At 43.5% G+C, this 14,009-nt stretch overlaps 3 protein-coding genes across 3 annotated transcripts; 2 read left to right on the plus strand and 1 right to left on the minus strand.

Annotated features, from left to right (window-relative positions):
- Window positions 1-5,630: 5,630 nt before the first annotated feature.
- Window positions 5,631-7,972, plus strand: LOC129598934 (mannosyl-oligosaccharide 1,2-alpha-mannosidase IA-like). Its single transcript, XM_055497021.1, is given in 6 exon segments — window positions 5,631-5,895; window positions 6,088-6,309; window positions 6,409-6,479; window positions 6,482-6,684; window positions 6,994-7,169; window positions 7,481-7,972. Coding segments are annotated over 6 exon segments (1,095 nt in total). The 5' UTR covers window positions 5,631-5,781; the 3' UTR covers window positions 7,790-7,972.
- A 1,089-nt stretch (window positions 7,973-9,061) lies between these two features.
- On the plus strand, window positions 9,062-12,267 carry LOC129598896 (BTB/POZ domain-containing protein 6-like). Its single transcript, XM_055496981.1, has 6 exons — window positions 9,062-9,390; window positions 9,462-9,584; window positions 9,718-9,877; window positions 9,978-10,156; window positions 10,602-10,737; window positions 11,145-12,267. Exons 1-6 carry the CDS (start codon window positions 9,143-9,145, stop codon window positions 11,577-11,579), a joined length of 1,281 nt encoding a protein of 426 aa, XP_055352956.1. The 5' UTR covers window positions 9,062-9,142; the 3' UTR covers window positions 11,580-12,267.
- Window positions 11,862-13,793, minus strand: LOC129598897 (actin, clone 302-like). The gene is made up of 4 exons (XM_055496982.1): window positions 13,430-13,793; window positions 12,758-13,232; window positions 12,454-12,645; window positions 11,862-12,343 (listed from the first exon to the last, which is right to left on the minus strand). Exons 1-4 carry the CDS (start codon window positions 13,544-13,546, stop codon window positions 11,940-11,942), a joined length of 1,188 nt encoding a protein of 395 aa, XP_055352957.1. The 5' UTR covers window positions 13,547-13,793; the 3' UTR covers window positions 11,862-11,939.
- Between the last annotated feature and the right edge of the window lie 216 nt (window positions 13,794-14,009).

Genomic DNA, 14,009 nt, shown 5'->3' on the forward strand with positions numbered 1-14,009 from the left:
GGCCAACTGGCCAAGTGAATACTTCGTCCGTCGTTATTGCGTAACTCAAAAGGTTCGTTTACTATATCTACGTCGTGCGTTTTCGAAAGAAAATTCTGCGTGTGAACTTAGTCCCAAACTACCTAGTTTTAGCAGGCTTATTAGCGCAGTTTTCGTTTTTGTTCTATGTAAACGTAAAAATAATCAGTTGTATGCCCATGGTGACGGTGCAGTTCGTGTAAGCCTTATGGCAACCATGGGTCCATGGTAACAAGCTTTTGACTGACCGGTGGGCTTACGGGGCTTCGCAAAATCAAATTGGCAAAACGTCAATAGTTCGAGATTACCCCAATAGCGAGAATTTTTTGCGGCACTTCAAAGCAGAAAAATTTGTTGCTTAGAAGCTGAGATGCTTTGGCCGGGAAGGAAAGGGGCCGATTTCTCGCACAGATAATTAACCAGGGCTCCTCCAAATTCAAAATTTCTCGTTCTTTGTAAAAAGGTAGTATACTATTATAGTATGCTTAAAAAATATTTTTATCTGCCATCGTCAAGGAGGCGTGGCCAGACAACAATTAACAGATTACATACTATCACATACTGCGTAATGCAGTGCAGCACAAGTTGTTCGTAATTATTTTTATGTTAACGTTTTACTGAAGCACAGTGGACTTTTGTCGAGTAATGATGTATGTAAAAGAAACCCACTTGCGGCATCTCCTGCCATTGCTGCCAAAGTGCACATTCTCGAAATTTGTTATGAAGTACATCACGCATCTGCTTATTAAGTAGTAGAAGAAAGCCTTTTTTTCACAACTTATTGTTTTTGACACTAATCGATGAGATATTTTCAGAAATGTGTAAGTACTCATGCAGCAATGACACGAGCTGCCTTACGTGATCTTCTTGTACATCACTACTCGACAGCTGCAAAAGTTCACGGTGCTTCAGTAAAAAATAAATATACTGTAATAATTACGAATAATTTGTACTGCAGTGCACTGCAGTGAACAGTATCAATTTTGTGATAATGTGTACGCTTTTAATTGTTGTCTGGCCACGCCAGCCTCGACGATGGGAGAGAAATATTTTTTAAGCATACTATAATAGTATACTACCTTTTTAGAGAACATGGAAATTTTTTCGATTTTGAGGGGGCCCATGTCTGGTAAGTACATAGTGTTCGTATAACTACAGATAATGCGCTTATAAAATATTTTTCGACCGCAGCGGTGTAATCGTGAGTTTAAAATTGTTGTACAAGTACGAGGAGTGTATAACAACTCAGGACGCGCATTTACTGGCTTATAGCTTACGTCCATGTTTAATGGCATTAATTTTATGAGGCGGCGGTTTAAATTCGCCAGTCAACGAAACCATTGTCGGCATCAGCTGATATAACAACGACCCTTTGTGTACTAAGTTTGAAGCAGTAGTGTATGTACAATGATACAGTAACTTGTACAGTACAATAATGACGTACAAGTATTTCGTAATGTCCTATGACCTTGTTTGGTTCCTTTATGTCTGCATGCGGTTTCTGCTCAAAACGTGGAAGTATCTAACAAAATAACCAAGTGAAATGCGCACATTCTATAAGAAACAACAAAACAAAAATGCGGTGCTAAGAGGCTATAGCAAAAATATTTCCTTTACTCGTAATCGTTCCTGGTCTGGTACTGCGCCCATAACGTAGCCAGCGTTCCTCCTGGGATTTGCATGGAAATGCGCTATCGGAAGATTTCTCTGCCTCGTGATTGTCCTGTTGCCGCCGCGATAAAGTGTCCTATTTTTGGCTGAACCCAAGCATGCTTCGCGAGGTTTTTTGTTTCGGCCAGCTCTGCTGCGTTGCTGGTGTGGACGCAAGCACGGTCAATATATGAAGCTGCCAGAGTGTCCAGTTAAGTCACATCTCTATAGCCAGAGGTTACGAAGTTGCTATGGTACAAGCGTAACAATATCCGCCATAGCAACTGGAATGTTACTGAGCGTCAGACAGCCGCAGCTGTTGGATAGGGCAACCATCCACGGTTGACCGTTAGGTTATTCGTTTGCGAAATTGGTAGCCAGCTCGACTTGACGCAGTAGTGCGCTACTGAAGCTGTTGTGCAGCTCCTTGATCATGGTCAGTGAAATCCGTATACTTTGAACACTTGCGGTTCCTTCGAAAGTGTTCAATGTAGGCGAGTGTTCCACAGCAGCTGACTCGGGGACGCCAACCTTGGGTGTCCCCAGGGGCAACTTTCGGGGTCACCGCCTCTCGTGACTAGTCTTTAAAAGGTTCAGCTTGCGTTACATGCATTTTGCATAGTTGATGCATGACAAAATTAATAAAAACACCGTAATTGCTGTGTGGATGGGAGCTAGGCGAAACCCCGTGAAGTAAAGGACGATCTAATCAGCTAACTGAGGAGCACAATTTCTCTTTGCACAAAAGTGACACAACTGTAGTGCAGTGGCTGTCGTCCAAGTGCTGACATAGAGCTTATTTCACACTAAGTACCTGTGTTTTACAAGTGGAGAAGGTTGGTAACGGCATAGCTTCCGCCACAGGCCAGAAGTGGGCAAAAGATTTTTTTAGACAGCGGTTATCTATCCAGTTGCAACGGGAAACGCGATATGTGTTATGGGTTCGATCACCGAGCAGGACAGCATTGAAAAAGTATTTTTGTTATGAATTTTGTTTCGGTACTCAGTATACTGTATACAGTACTTGTACGCGATGTTTAATAAAAGTTTTTACTCTTTACCACCGGCGGCGAATTTAGATGAAATATTCTCTGTCATTCGCCCGCCTGTGTTTGTAGATGTTGTGTAACTGGCTTGTGGTTTAGTTTCTCACGATTTATGTAGAAGTGTGAAAATTTTGTTGCTAATAACGCGAATAAAAAGTATTTTTTACTCCTTTACATGCTCAATATGTAATCGGGCTTGTACTCGTATTAGAGATGTAATTTCCCACGCGCACCATGCGCTATTCACATTACTGATATTTCTCTTTTGCAACTGCAAATTTCTTTGAAAATACCAGACACATTCCGAAGTGCTCGATATTCGGTAAATAAAAATTATGGATTTAGGGGGATTAATACGAAAAATTGTCTTCCCGAAGTGGGATTTGAGGATTCAGCTCAATCTGTCCAGCGTCTGGTCATTGCAGTCCGTGACCCAATTCTGTCCTATGTACTCGACAAAGCAGACGGAAGACTAATCCATGTCATCCTAACATTTCGAATCACACATCGCCGCCCCGACCTAAAAAACCTCCTAGACACCGGACTCCTGGCAGACTGCACGCTGATCTCCAGCGAAGGGACACAGTTTCCGGTCCATCGCGCCATCTTGGCGGCTCAGTCGCCGGTTTTCGCCGCCATGTTCCAGAATAACACCAAAGAGAAAGCTACCGGGATTTGCCGCATCACTGACTTCGGAGGAGAAATTTTGCAACTATTGGTCCGTTACGCATACACTCGGGAGCTGTCAACTGGAGATGACCAGCAACGGATAGTTACACTATGGAACGCCGCTGACAAATACGATATGTCGGATCTCCGCAGTGCATGCGAGAGCGTAATGGTGGCGTCCGTCAACATCGACAATGCCTTCGATTACTTCGTTTTTGCCCGTGAACGCGGTTTGCACGAGCTGCAAAAGAAGGCCGGCATCTGCATCGGCAGGAACCCACTGAATGTTTAACTGAACTTCTGCTGCATTTGGAGCCTTTAATGTATATCCTTTTGTGCTGAATTCAATACAAACAGAAATTTATAATGGTTTTCTAGTACAGTACTCTGTAACCTGGTGCAACGAAAGAATCAGTATGATCGCCTCCACTTCACATTAGCTGCCAAGTTTTGTTCAATGGAAAAAGGTTTGGATTGTTTGATGTACAACGGATAGTTATAATGCGTTCCGAAATTATCAATCTGCAATCGCCGAGCTTACTATTGTACTGCAAACACTTTTTTTCATATGTGTATGCCGCATTGCCGACTATAGTAGTAATACTGTATGACTATGAATCACTGGATCTGATCCCGGATAAGGTTTTGAAGATTTTTCTGTAGCTTATCAGTACTATCAGTATCACTATCAGTACTACAAAGTTTGTAGTACTGATAGTACCGGCTTGTTGCAGAAGCCTGCTGAGATGGTCTAATAAATTAGCTCACAGCCCGTATTTGTCAGTACCGGACTACAGTTCGTTATTCACTGAACTTAAAGGTGGGTAACTCGTTAGCTACGATTTTGGCGAATCGTGGGAATTCGAACCTAGCTAACAGAAAAAGAACTGGTATTCAGTAGCACAAGCCAAGGAAATAGTATTTGAAATCAAGATTCAGAAAAATTTGTGGAACACCATGCATTTTGAAAACAAGTAAGGGAACGGCCATCAAGGATCTGATTTCCACCATCCGTAATTTGGGGCAGGATGCCGTTTATCCTACAAGCCAGCGCCGAGTGCCCCATCTGCGAGACTACTTCCGCTTCGATGTAGGTTCGGCTTACATTTCGGAGGTTTTACTGCTTCAGTGGCTGATTCAAGACAATCCGCTGCAGGTTTATACCGGTACTATACCACTTTCTTTTGGTTTTGTCAATAAAAACAATAGCAACAACCACGATACATTCGGAAGTACTGCGCTTTGTTCACGCGGAAAGTTTGGCAGTTTAATATTTACTATCTGCACGATGCTAGTTCTGAACTCTCTGTTTGCAATCGCCGCGCAAGCTTCAGCATTATTAGGCGGCGGCTCATGCTTAATGCGGCCCTTGTTTCTGATCCTTGATCGTTGGCTCTTACTTGCGTTACACTGTTGGAAACACTGCATCCTCTTTTAGCAATGTGGACGACTGCGATCTACTTACTTGGCCTTGCACTACCGCCACTACGCAATATTGATTGGGATGCAGTCAGGAAGCTACTGTAGTTTTAATGAGCGTATGTAGCCGGCAGAAATGTTTACTGGCTAATGGTTTACGATCACAGAAGCCATGTCGGGTACAAACAAGACTGTTAGATCATAATATTATCGGGTAACAAACGATACGTAATGCCTTGTAATACAGTACACTACTAACGATAAGTATGTACTTCACCAGTCAGTACAGTACTTACTGATGCAAAGTGCAAGCGCAGTCATTCTTTTTTGCCGGTTGCAGCTGCTAGTGTATCATGCAGACCTTGCATGATGTCTGCATGCACTATCGTCATAACAATGTAGTTAGGTACAGTGTACAAGCCTGTCCGGTAATTTCTGTCGTAAAGGTACAGCTAGCGCAAAATTTGCGTTTAAATCCATAGCCACGTCACTGCGCTTATCAGATTGACTAAATGCGCTCCGCAGTTAGATTGTCCTTTACTACAGCGACCGTTTTTTAGCCACCTTCCGCCAGGCAGTTACTGCTATTCTCATTAAATTATCTGGCACGCATCAAGCCACCAGCCAGCCAGGTGCACGTTACGTATGAAAACAGTGTGGCGTGGCGCGCCGTAGCATGGAATTTGGCGTAACACGCAAATTTGTGTATTTCGCTGTATTGAACCGGCAGAAATTACCGGACAAGCTTGTACAGGTACATGACTATAATATGCTCGTCCAGAAAGCTACAGCACGCTGTAGCCATTTGCCGATACATGTATAAACAATTCCGAAAAAAACGCCAGTACTGACTGTTTACCGAAAGACAATGATAGTAATACAATGCGGCTCTTCTTTCGAAAAATCCTATGAATGTGGCGCTGCACCTTGGGGATGTCGCTTATAATTTCGGTTTTGTTCATCGACAATGCGTCGTAAAATGAGAAAGCCGTCATTTCCGGTGGTGGTGTGCTGTGTGACGTTGGCGATATGCGCAACCATCTGGTCAACATATTTTCTGCGTTCTGTTTACAGACGAAACGTCGTTAAACAGGTACGTACTATCACATTTTCCTGGCGGCATCTTAAATTTTGGAAATTAAACTGATTTAATTCTCTAAATTAAACTGACTAAATTGATTTATCGCTGCTTTATTTATTTTATCAGGCCGGTTGTTGTTTGCTTTTGTATTTGCTGAAAATTTTTTAAAGGATCTGCGTTTATTTCATGTTGGGATTCTTACAGATGATGAAATTTGCCTGGGGCAATTATGTGCGGTATGCATGGGGCGCAAACGAACTGCGACCAATATCGAGAAATGGATCTGCTGGACCGGCTCCCGTCGGGGGCAAATCAATGGGGCTGACAATTGTTGATTCCCTGAGTACCTTATTTCTGATGGGGTTTACCGAAGAGTTCGATGCTGCTACCGAGTGGGTCACGAAACACTACGACATTCGCAATGCGGTGCGTCAAAATAGGGAAGTAATCTTCTGCCTGACGGCTGATTCTATTCGCTGCTGTCGATTTATTGCATCACGGAATAAATGGTCTAAATTTCTACAGGAGACATTTTCCGTTTTCGAAATGAATATTCGGTTCCTGGGCGGCTTACTTTCAGCTCATGCTTTGAGCGGCAATACGGTAAACCTGAGTATTTTGCCCGGCTGGAACCGAATGGGGGATTAGTTCCGAATATGGAACATTCGGCCTGCTTTATCGGCGGACTCTATGCGCTCGCTGTACTCCCTACACAAATTCAGACTCCGGTTGATGTTCCGCGGCTCCTTAGCTTTGCTAAAAATTTTACCCGAACGTGTCACTTATCATACAGTCTCACTAGTAAGAAAAATAACAAGAATATTATCGCTCTTATTGATATGTCTTATAAGCACATCCAACGGTCACGAAAATGTGCCAGAAATATAATGAATTGCTACTTAGATTTTGTTTCGTAACATTTCTTTCAAGTTAAAGTCAAATAACTAAATAGGACAATAAATTATATCAGATAAATGCAAATGAAACTGTTAAAATACGTGCTATCGGATGTTGCACGGAAAGTTAGTGGAAATCATTAACGGAATTTTACGTTTATTAACTGTTTCTTACGTTTGATAATTGATACGGTAATCTGTTTCGGTATTGTAGGTACCGGACTTGGTCCGGAATCGTTCAGGATGGACAGTGCTGACGGTTATCCGGCAGCAATCGTGTCAGGGAATCAGCAGTACTCGCTCCGTCCGGAAGTGACTGAAAGCTACTTTTATCTGTGGAAATTCACCGGAAACTCGATGTATCGGGAATGGGCATGGGAAGCCGTGCAGGCAAGGTCTTTATTTGGGATCATCGAAACAATTTTTGCAGAAACGCAGGAATCAAGGATCTTATACATAGTTGTAATTGGATTTCTCAAAATTTTTTAAAACGATCACAGCAGTCGCAGGGTACCGTTTCGTTTTATTTATTAGTATATTTCGTTCGTTTTTTTTCGTTCGTATCGTTCGTTTTTTATTGGTTTATTAACTACAGTAGTGTCAGCTTTTTCACGGTATGGTTTTAATAATTTAATATTTTAAGTTCTGCAAGTTGACTCAAAATTTTAATTTCCGAATAAATACCGATGAAGTTTTGATAGGCTATACAGAAGTACTGCAAAACGCCTTACGGATACAGCGGTGTCAGCGATGTGAACAACGAACACTCAGCGCCAGAGGATATTCAACAAAGCTACTTCCTGGCTAAAACTCTTAAGTTCCTGTACCTGATATTCTCGTACGATGACCTTTTGCCTCTCAGTTCTTGGGTGTTCAATGCCGGGGGACATCCTTTACCGGCACTCGATTCCTATGCTTTCCAGAGGGCTGTATCTTCTTATCGCAGCGAAAATGAGACATCCCGTGGAATTTTTAGGTGGTTCGCACGAGCCCTCAGTGCTTTATTTTAGTTTCCTTTCCTTGTGGGTCTGCTTTCCTTTCTGATTGAAGTTAACCATCATGTATGCGTTGGTTTCTCAGAGATCTTTAAATCCCAGTTCTTTAGATGGGGAAAAGTTGATTTTTGGAAAAGACTGCTTAATTTATAAGGATTCTAACGATACCTAGCACAGGCTGATCAGAGAATCAAGAGTTGGGCAATGCGCCTCGTGAGCTATTCTTACTTGTTATACAGCTCTCTGTATTCTTACTTGTTATACTGTACTTACTCAGACTTATAGTACAGATACAGCCCATTTAGAAATTTTTCTCGAACTCACTAGAAGTACTCGGTGAATGTGCTTGGATGCTCGCTGTACTTGCTGTACTATTGACGGGTACTTGCGTGTATATAGATATTATCTGAATGGATCTATGTGAATGCACAGAGCTCATTGTCAAGCATTCTCCGTTTAGGAAAGGCTTCACATAAGCCACTCCCCTTGTTTTCACCTCTGAGACAAAAGATTTCCAAATGAACTATGTTTGCTTTAACTTAAACTCTGCATCTGATCGCGTGCGCAAATCGACTAACTGATCTGTCAACGTTTTCTCATGCCTTTAATTGTTGTACAGTACTTACAATATATGCCAAAAGAATGAGATCGACGGGTCGGTGCTCGGTTCAAAATCTAAATGAACAAAAAATGTGCAACAGGAACACAGCCAGTGCACTTCACATCGCCAGCATCGGTTTGGACATTGATATAAAGTAACTCTTACAGATACATTATAATATAATATTGTAGATACGGATACAGTACATACTTGTAGTGATGGCGATACTTAACATTATGGCAGATCGGCATCGGCACCGCCACGCAATTTACAGAGCACATTACACTTTTTTATCGAGCATGCGTTCTGCTGTTCATTGATGATGGTGTTCTGTTAATTTTTTTTTTTCCATTCTTGCATTAGTTTATTTCACAATATGTACAAGGCGAGCTTCGCTCAACAAATATGATCAAATGAAGAATTTGTCCCAATTAACATGGGAAGGGACAGTGCACAATACACTCATAGCATTACCACGCATAATCTCCAAACTTAAACGTTGAAACAAAAAACAAGTAGAGCGACTCTCGCCCGTTCTTAAAAACAACTTCTTGCCGATCTCTTTTAAAGTAACAATGCCGGTCTCACACCAAGTGCCAAAAGTCTCACATGCAAAGGGAACAAAATTACAGCGATCAGTAAGCGACTTGTATTTTCCAATCTTCTCACGGCAAGCCAGTTCGGCGGCGGCGCCAGCACACTTTGAGGTCGCGTCGATGTATGAATCCGCCATAGTGTCTCTGCAAGTGACGTTCTGTTAATTTTATATGCCTGTCGCAGTAGCAAACATCATCTTTGGAGAACGCATGCTGTTTAAAAAGTGGCAAGGAAAAGCCGTGTTACTAATGGGCCGTGTTACGATAGCTTCCGGGCAGACCTATGGCATACGTCCAACCGCCCCCAGGCTGCAGGGCGCAGCAAATCACGGATTTCAAATTTGGTCCACAATCAGTGACAATCCGCATCACACTGTGGGACGTCAGTTTGGTGCAGTAAAGATCTTCGCAGCCCACAAGTAAAACGGAGAACCTCCTGGCTCTTGCAGCTAATGCTGGCGCAAATCGGTCAGGGTTTGTTTGCTTGCAGGAATATCTTGAGCCTATCTAGCTCCGTGTTTGCCACCATGTTTTATGGGAGTATGCCTCAGAATTGTCAGGTTCCTATCGACATCCCGGATTTCATTCCCGACGCATTCGCCAACTTGCTCAGGTATGTTAAAAAGGCACGATCTGTTTTATTCCTTTGCGTTCATACTTCATAATTATTTTGTACGCTGCACTCCTTTATTGAGGAATTATTGACAGTGTAAAATGCTTGAAAATATCATTGCCAAATATTCTAGCTACTTGTACACGGACAAGGTGGATAATCTCAATGCGGACAACGTATTCCACACGATGAACTGCGCGGACAAGTACGATGTGCCATCCCTGGTAAAAATCTGCTCGGATTTTGTGACGCATCGACTTGATGCTGATAATTGCCTGCGAACTCTGGAAGAGGTACGTGTGTCACTGTTCAGTACTGAGAAGTGATTAAAACGTAGGCAAGCATCATGACGCATGAGTGACGTGATACGACAATGATGGTGTTTCTCGGCAGGCTCTTCACTGGCATGCTGATAAAATTGTGGAGAAGTGCTGGGCGTTGGTGGATTCGAAGGCTGAAGAGATCATGCAGTCAGCGCAGTTTACCGCAATCTCACTGGACACCCTGCAGAAGATCCTGCAGCGCAATACGCTGTTGATTGGGGAGTTTGAAATCTACACGGCTGTTGAGAAGTAGGCAGTACTAGGCACCTCGCATAAGTAACTTTCACCTTGCACAGGGCCTTTTCTATTATGAAGCTACAGACAGTATTACTGGCTACACTGAAAGCGACTTTATATGCCGTACACTGTACATTCAGCGCACTATAAACAGAATCAGCGCAATTTTTTGCGCAGTTTTAGTATTTTCCCTGTCGATTTGGTAGGGTTCGAAAGAGAAGTAATGTGCTGATTTTGAATCTAAAACGGTTTCGTCGTGCCCTATAAAAAAGCGCTGCCATAACTTGCGCTAAAAGTGCAATAAAGCCTTTACCAGAGTTTACCTGAAGTTGGTGACGCTTGTAACAGACAGCGTTATGGACTAAAACAGTTCATGCTTTCAAACGCTTCGGAACACGAGATCCGACACTTGCCCCAGACTATCCATGTGTGATAACTAATTAGCACGCCATTGCAGATGGGCAACGGAGGAATGTGCGCGTCGAGGTGTTAGTTCTTCTCCGGCTGTTCGACGTGTGGTGTTGGATGCTGCTCTGTTCCTCGTCCGGTTTCCGCTGCTGACGCACGCACAATTAGCCGACGGCCCGGGCCAGGTAAATCAGCGGGAGAGAGTGCCCAACTGTGATACCGTACTAAAATCCCGACTAATACTTAATACTGCGAACACATGTACAAAGAAGGAACACTTCTCATTTTATCATTAATTTTTTTGACGATGATATGATTACATCAAAACGTTAGCATTCGAAAATAGGGAGTAAGCTTCTCTTTTTCACAACCTCTGTATTATGGCTTAAAGCGCAACTCTGCATGCAAGTAATGCTGCGTTCATCGGTAGCGTGCAGTGTAATATGAACTTTAGTGCGACCCAACCCGGTTTTTCTATGAAAACTGAAAGGACCGATTTCAAAATTTATCACAATCGTTTCCTAGTGTTCACTGTTTAGTATTAAATGTCTTTAGTCCGGTAACGCTAAAAATATGTATGTTACTGTTACAGAGCGGTCTGCTGAGTGAATCGCAGCTGTTGAGCTTGTTCTTGTACAAGGATGCCGCAGTGAAGCCCGAGCTGCCGTTTTCCACGGAACGCCGGACAGAATTCAAGACTGGTGAAGAAGTGTTTGTTCACATGCCGCCTACCCATTGGTGGCTGCCAGCCAGGGTTACCGCCTCTGATACTGAGCAGGTGATGTTCACGTGGACGAAGGATGGCACTGCCGGCACGACGACAGCCGACCACGTAGTGCGTGCTAGGGACATCCTCAAACGTGGACAAGTACTGAACATGGGTGCGCAGGGATGGGTGGTGTATGAGGCGGCAGATAGATATTACCATTTGGCCGAGGGCAAAGGTGGACGGCAGCATGTGTATTTTCCCGACATGCGCCTTCGTGAAGATCACGTTGTGGCGTGGAAGAAGAGCAGAGGGACGTGACTTTGATGCACCAGTCAGGCGAACGGTCGGAGGCGTACAGAATACCCGTTTATTTTCGATTAAGCGTAACGCAGAAGCTATGCGAATATTATGTCTTCCTCGTATTAAAAATTTGAATGGCTCTGTATTTCTTGGCTCTTCGCGTTTTTCACTTTACTTTAATTTCAGTACTTGTCAATTAATACGGCACAGCACTTGTTACTTTCTGACATCCGCTGGAATCGTGCACAGGTTTGTCATCGAAATAAAAATTTTCTATAGACGAGCATCGAAGATACGACGACGGTAGTAATAGTATTACTTTTCTGAAGGCCAAATTTAATATGGACCGCAAATTAATTTCCCGACAAAACATCGAAATCACGTGAACTTGTGCCGAACAACGGAGGGACCGCCCTCTTCGTATTCGGCCTTGGTCAACCACATGGCCTCATCCCCTGAAACACTACACAGCAGTGCACCACCCAACCAGGCGGAATCCTTTGCCTCCGGAGGCGAAATGACGCGGACCGTCTTCGGGTTGGTTCCTGCCTTCGCTTCCGCCTTCTGCACCCACGCATACTCTTTGACATCCGCCGACGACACAACCGTTGATGTTTCGTTGCGCAGTGCGGTTAGCTCACGCTGCAGACGATTGGTGAAACCCGGTAACGTAGTGTTGCCACCCGCCAACACGATATTACCGAAAAGTTCGTCGTGTAACGCAGCATCGCATTGCATTACGGAATTGTAGATAACCTTATGGATACCACTGGTTTCCGCTCCTATCGAATAAAGTAAATATTTTCCAAGTTCAGCTAAATTTGCCTGAATAATTTCCGTGTTGCGTTGAACCAGACTTTGTTATTTGGTGAAGTATCAACAGTAATTGTACCTAATAGATACGGTTGAAATAAAGCTTCCGGGCAAACGAAACGTTCCTGCCGAAGAGGAATGATCCGCCCATCAGGCATCGCATAATCAGCCTCGATGCTGGACAGCGCTAGATTGGAAGTGCTCATCTCCTCGTTAAAATTCGCCGCCACATAACAGTGCTTTTCTTTGATATCCCGCGCAATTTCTTCCTCTATAATAAAAAATTACACACTTCCTGATTTTCATACACAAGAACCAGCATTTTAATACTGCTTGAAAGTCACAAATTCAATTTTTATGGTGAATTAGCACCGGTATTGTACCGGTTGAAAGAAATCCATATCCTTGCTCGGTCAGTAAACTCTTTAGATGCTGCGTTAAATCACTTCCCGCAATCCGATACCGGGCGACGCCCTCCGGAATAACCTGCCCATTATGCACCGGCATACAGAAAGTTATCCCGTCGCCCGATCCGACGATCACGCCGCTGGTGCGACCAAAAGCGTACAGCGACAGCATGCCCTGGTTACCGATATGCAGCGCAGGAACGTGAAAAGTTTCACACATGATCTGAGCCATTTTTTCCTTGGCATAACGGGAAGTGAGGGGCGCAGCTGTTAGGCAGACTGGATGGTCTTCCGGTCTGGCGTTGAGAAGGTTGAAGGTGTGCTGCCAAATAGCTTCCATGGCTTCCCAGTCGGTGATCTCGCCACGGTGAATGGGGTGTTGAATGGCTAAAAGATCCCGCTTGGATTGTGCATCATCGCCAACGTACAGCTGCTGGTCTAATTCGTCCACCTGAATTTACCAGAAAAGAGAAAACGAAAGGGGTATTTTTATTTTATTCCGCTGCACAAGTTGAGTTAAGTTTAATTTTACGTATATTGTTATTAGCTTGCTTGCAGAAAGCAGTGGGAAGCAGAAAAGTAGCATATATTGTTACCGGCTAGCTTGCAGAAAGCCAGTGTGGGTGGTTCACCCTCTGTAATACGTACAGGAAACCGTGTTCGTCCGGTTACTGTAGAGAAACTGAGCTGTGGCGCTTCATCTCCAGCAAATCCTGCTCTGATAGTACTAGATCCGTTGTCGATGATTGTTGCCAGGTTATCCATGTTGGGAAAAATCTCTTGGGAGTAGCAAAGCAGAAGCAATTTAACAGGGTTTCCAAATTAACGAAGCTTGCTGCAAATTACTGATCTGGCAATGAAATCATACCATGGTACTACGCTGACTGTTTAATGTTTACCGATCTGCGCATGCTTCAAATATTATAATATTATGCACAACTGACACGATTTGCGATAAGTGTAGGTACTATCTGAAGTACGCGGCTCGTGCCGTTTAATTTAATGCAGTCTTTGCAAAATTAATGGTATGGCTTGCAATCGCACCTCTTGACACACAAGTGCAATACAAGTTCTCGTGCACATGCGGTATGGTAAGTAAGTACGCGTTGCCGGCAATGGTACAGCACCGGCATCTATAGCTGATAATCTGTTTTATTTCTCAATATGTACAAAGCGCAAAGGTACCCATGCTATTTGCTAACGATACCGGCATTTTAATCTTATCCTA

The sequence above is a fragment of the Paramacrobiotus metropolitanus genome, unplaced genomic scaffold, assembly GCF_019649055.1.
Source record: "Paramacrobiotus metropolitanus isolate TYO unplaced genomic scaffold, Prichtersi_v1.0 Parri_scaffold0000132, whole genome shotgun sequence".
In the NCBI taxonomy this organism is placed as follows: Eukaryota; Metazoa; Tardigrada; class Eutardigrada; order Parachela; family Macrobiotidae; genus Paramacrobiotus; species Paramacrobiotus metropolitanus.

Coding starts and splice junctions, on each gene's coding strand:
- LOC129598896 (XM_055496981.1), top strand. CDS start 9,143: ATGCCTGTCGCAGTAGCAAACATCATCTTTGGAGAACGCATGCTGTTT. Junction 9,878..9,977: donor GCCTGCGAACTCTGGAAGAG/GTACGTGTGTCA, acceptor GTTTCTCGGCAG/GCTCTTCACTGGCATGCTGA. Junction 10,157..10,601: donor ATCTACACGGCTGTTGAGAA/GTAGGCAGTACT, acceptor ACGCCATTGCAG/ATGGGCAACGGAGGAATGTG.
- LOC129598897 (XM_055496982.1), bottom strand. CDS start 13,546: ATGGATAACCTGGCAACAATCATCGACAACGGATCTAGTACTATCAGA. Junction 13,233..13,429: donor CCGGACGAACACGGTTTCCT/GTACGTATTACA, acceptor TGGTAAATTCAG/GTGGACGAATTAGACCAGCA. Junction 12,344..12,453: donor ATTTCAACCGTATCTATTAG/GTACAATTACTG, acceptor TTTATTCGATAG/GAGCGGAAACCAGTGGTATC.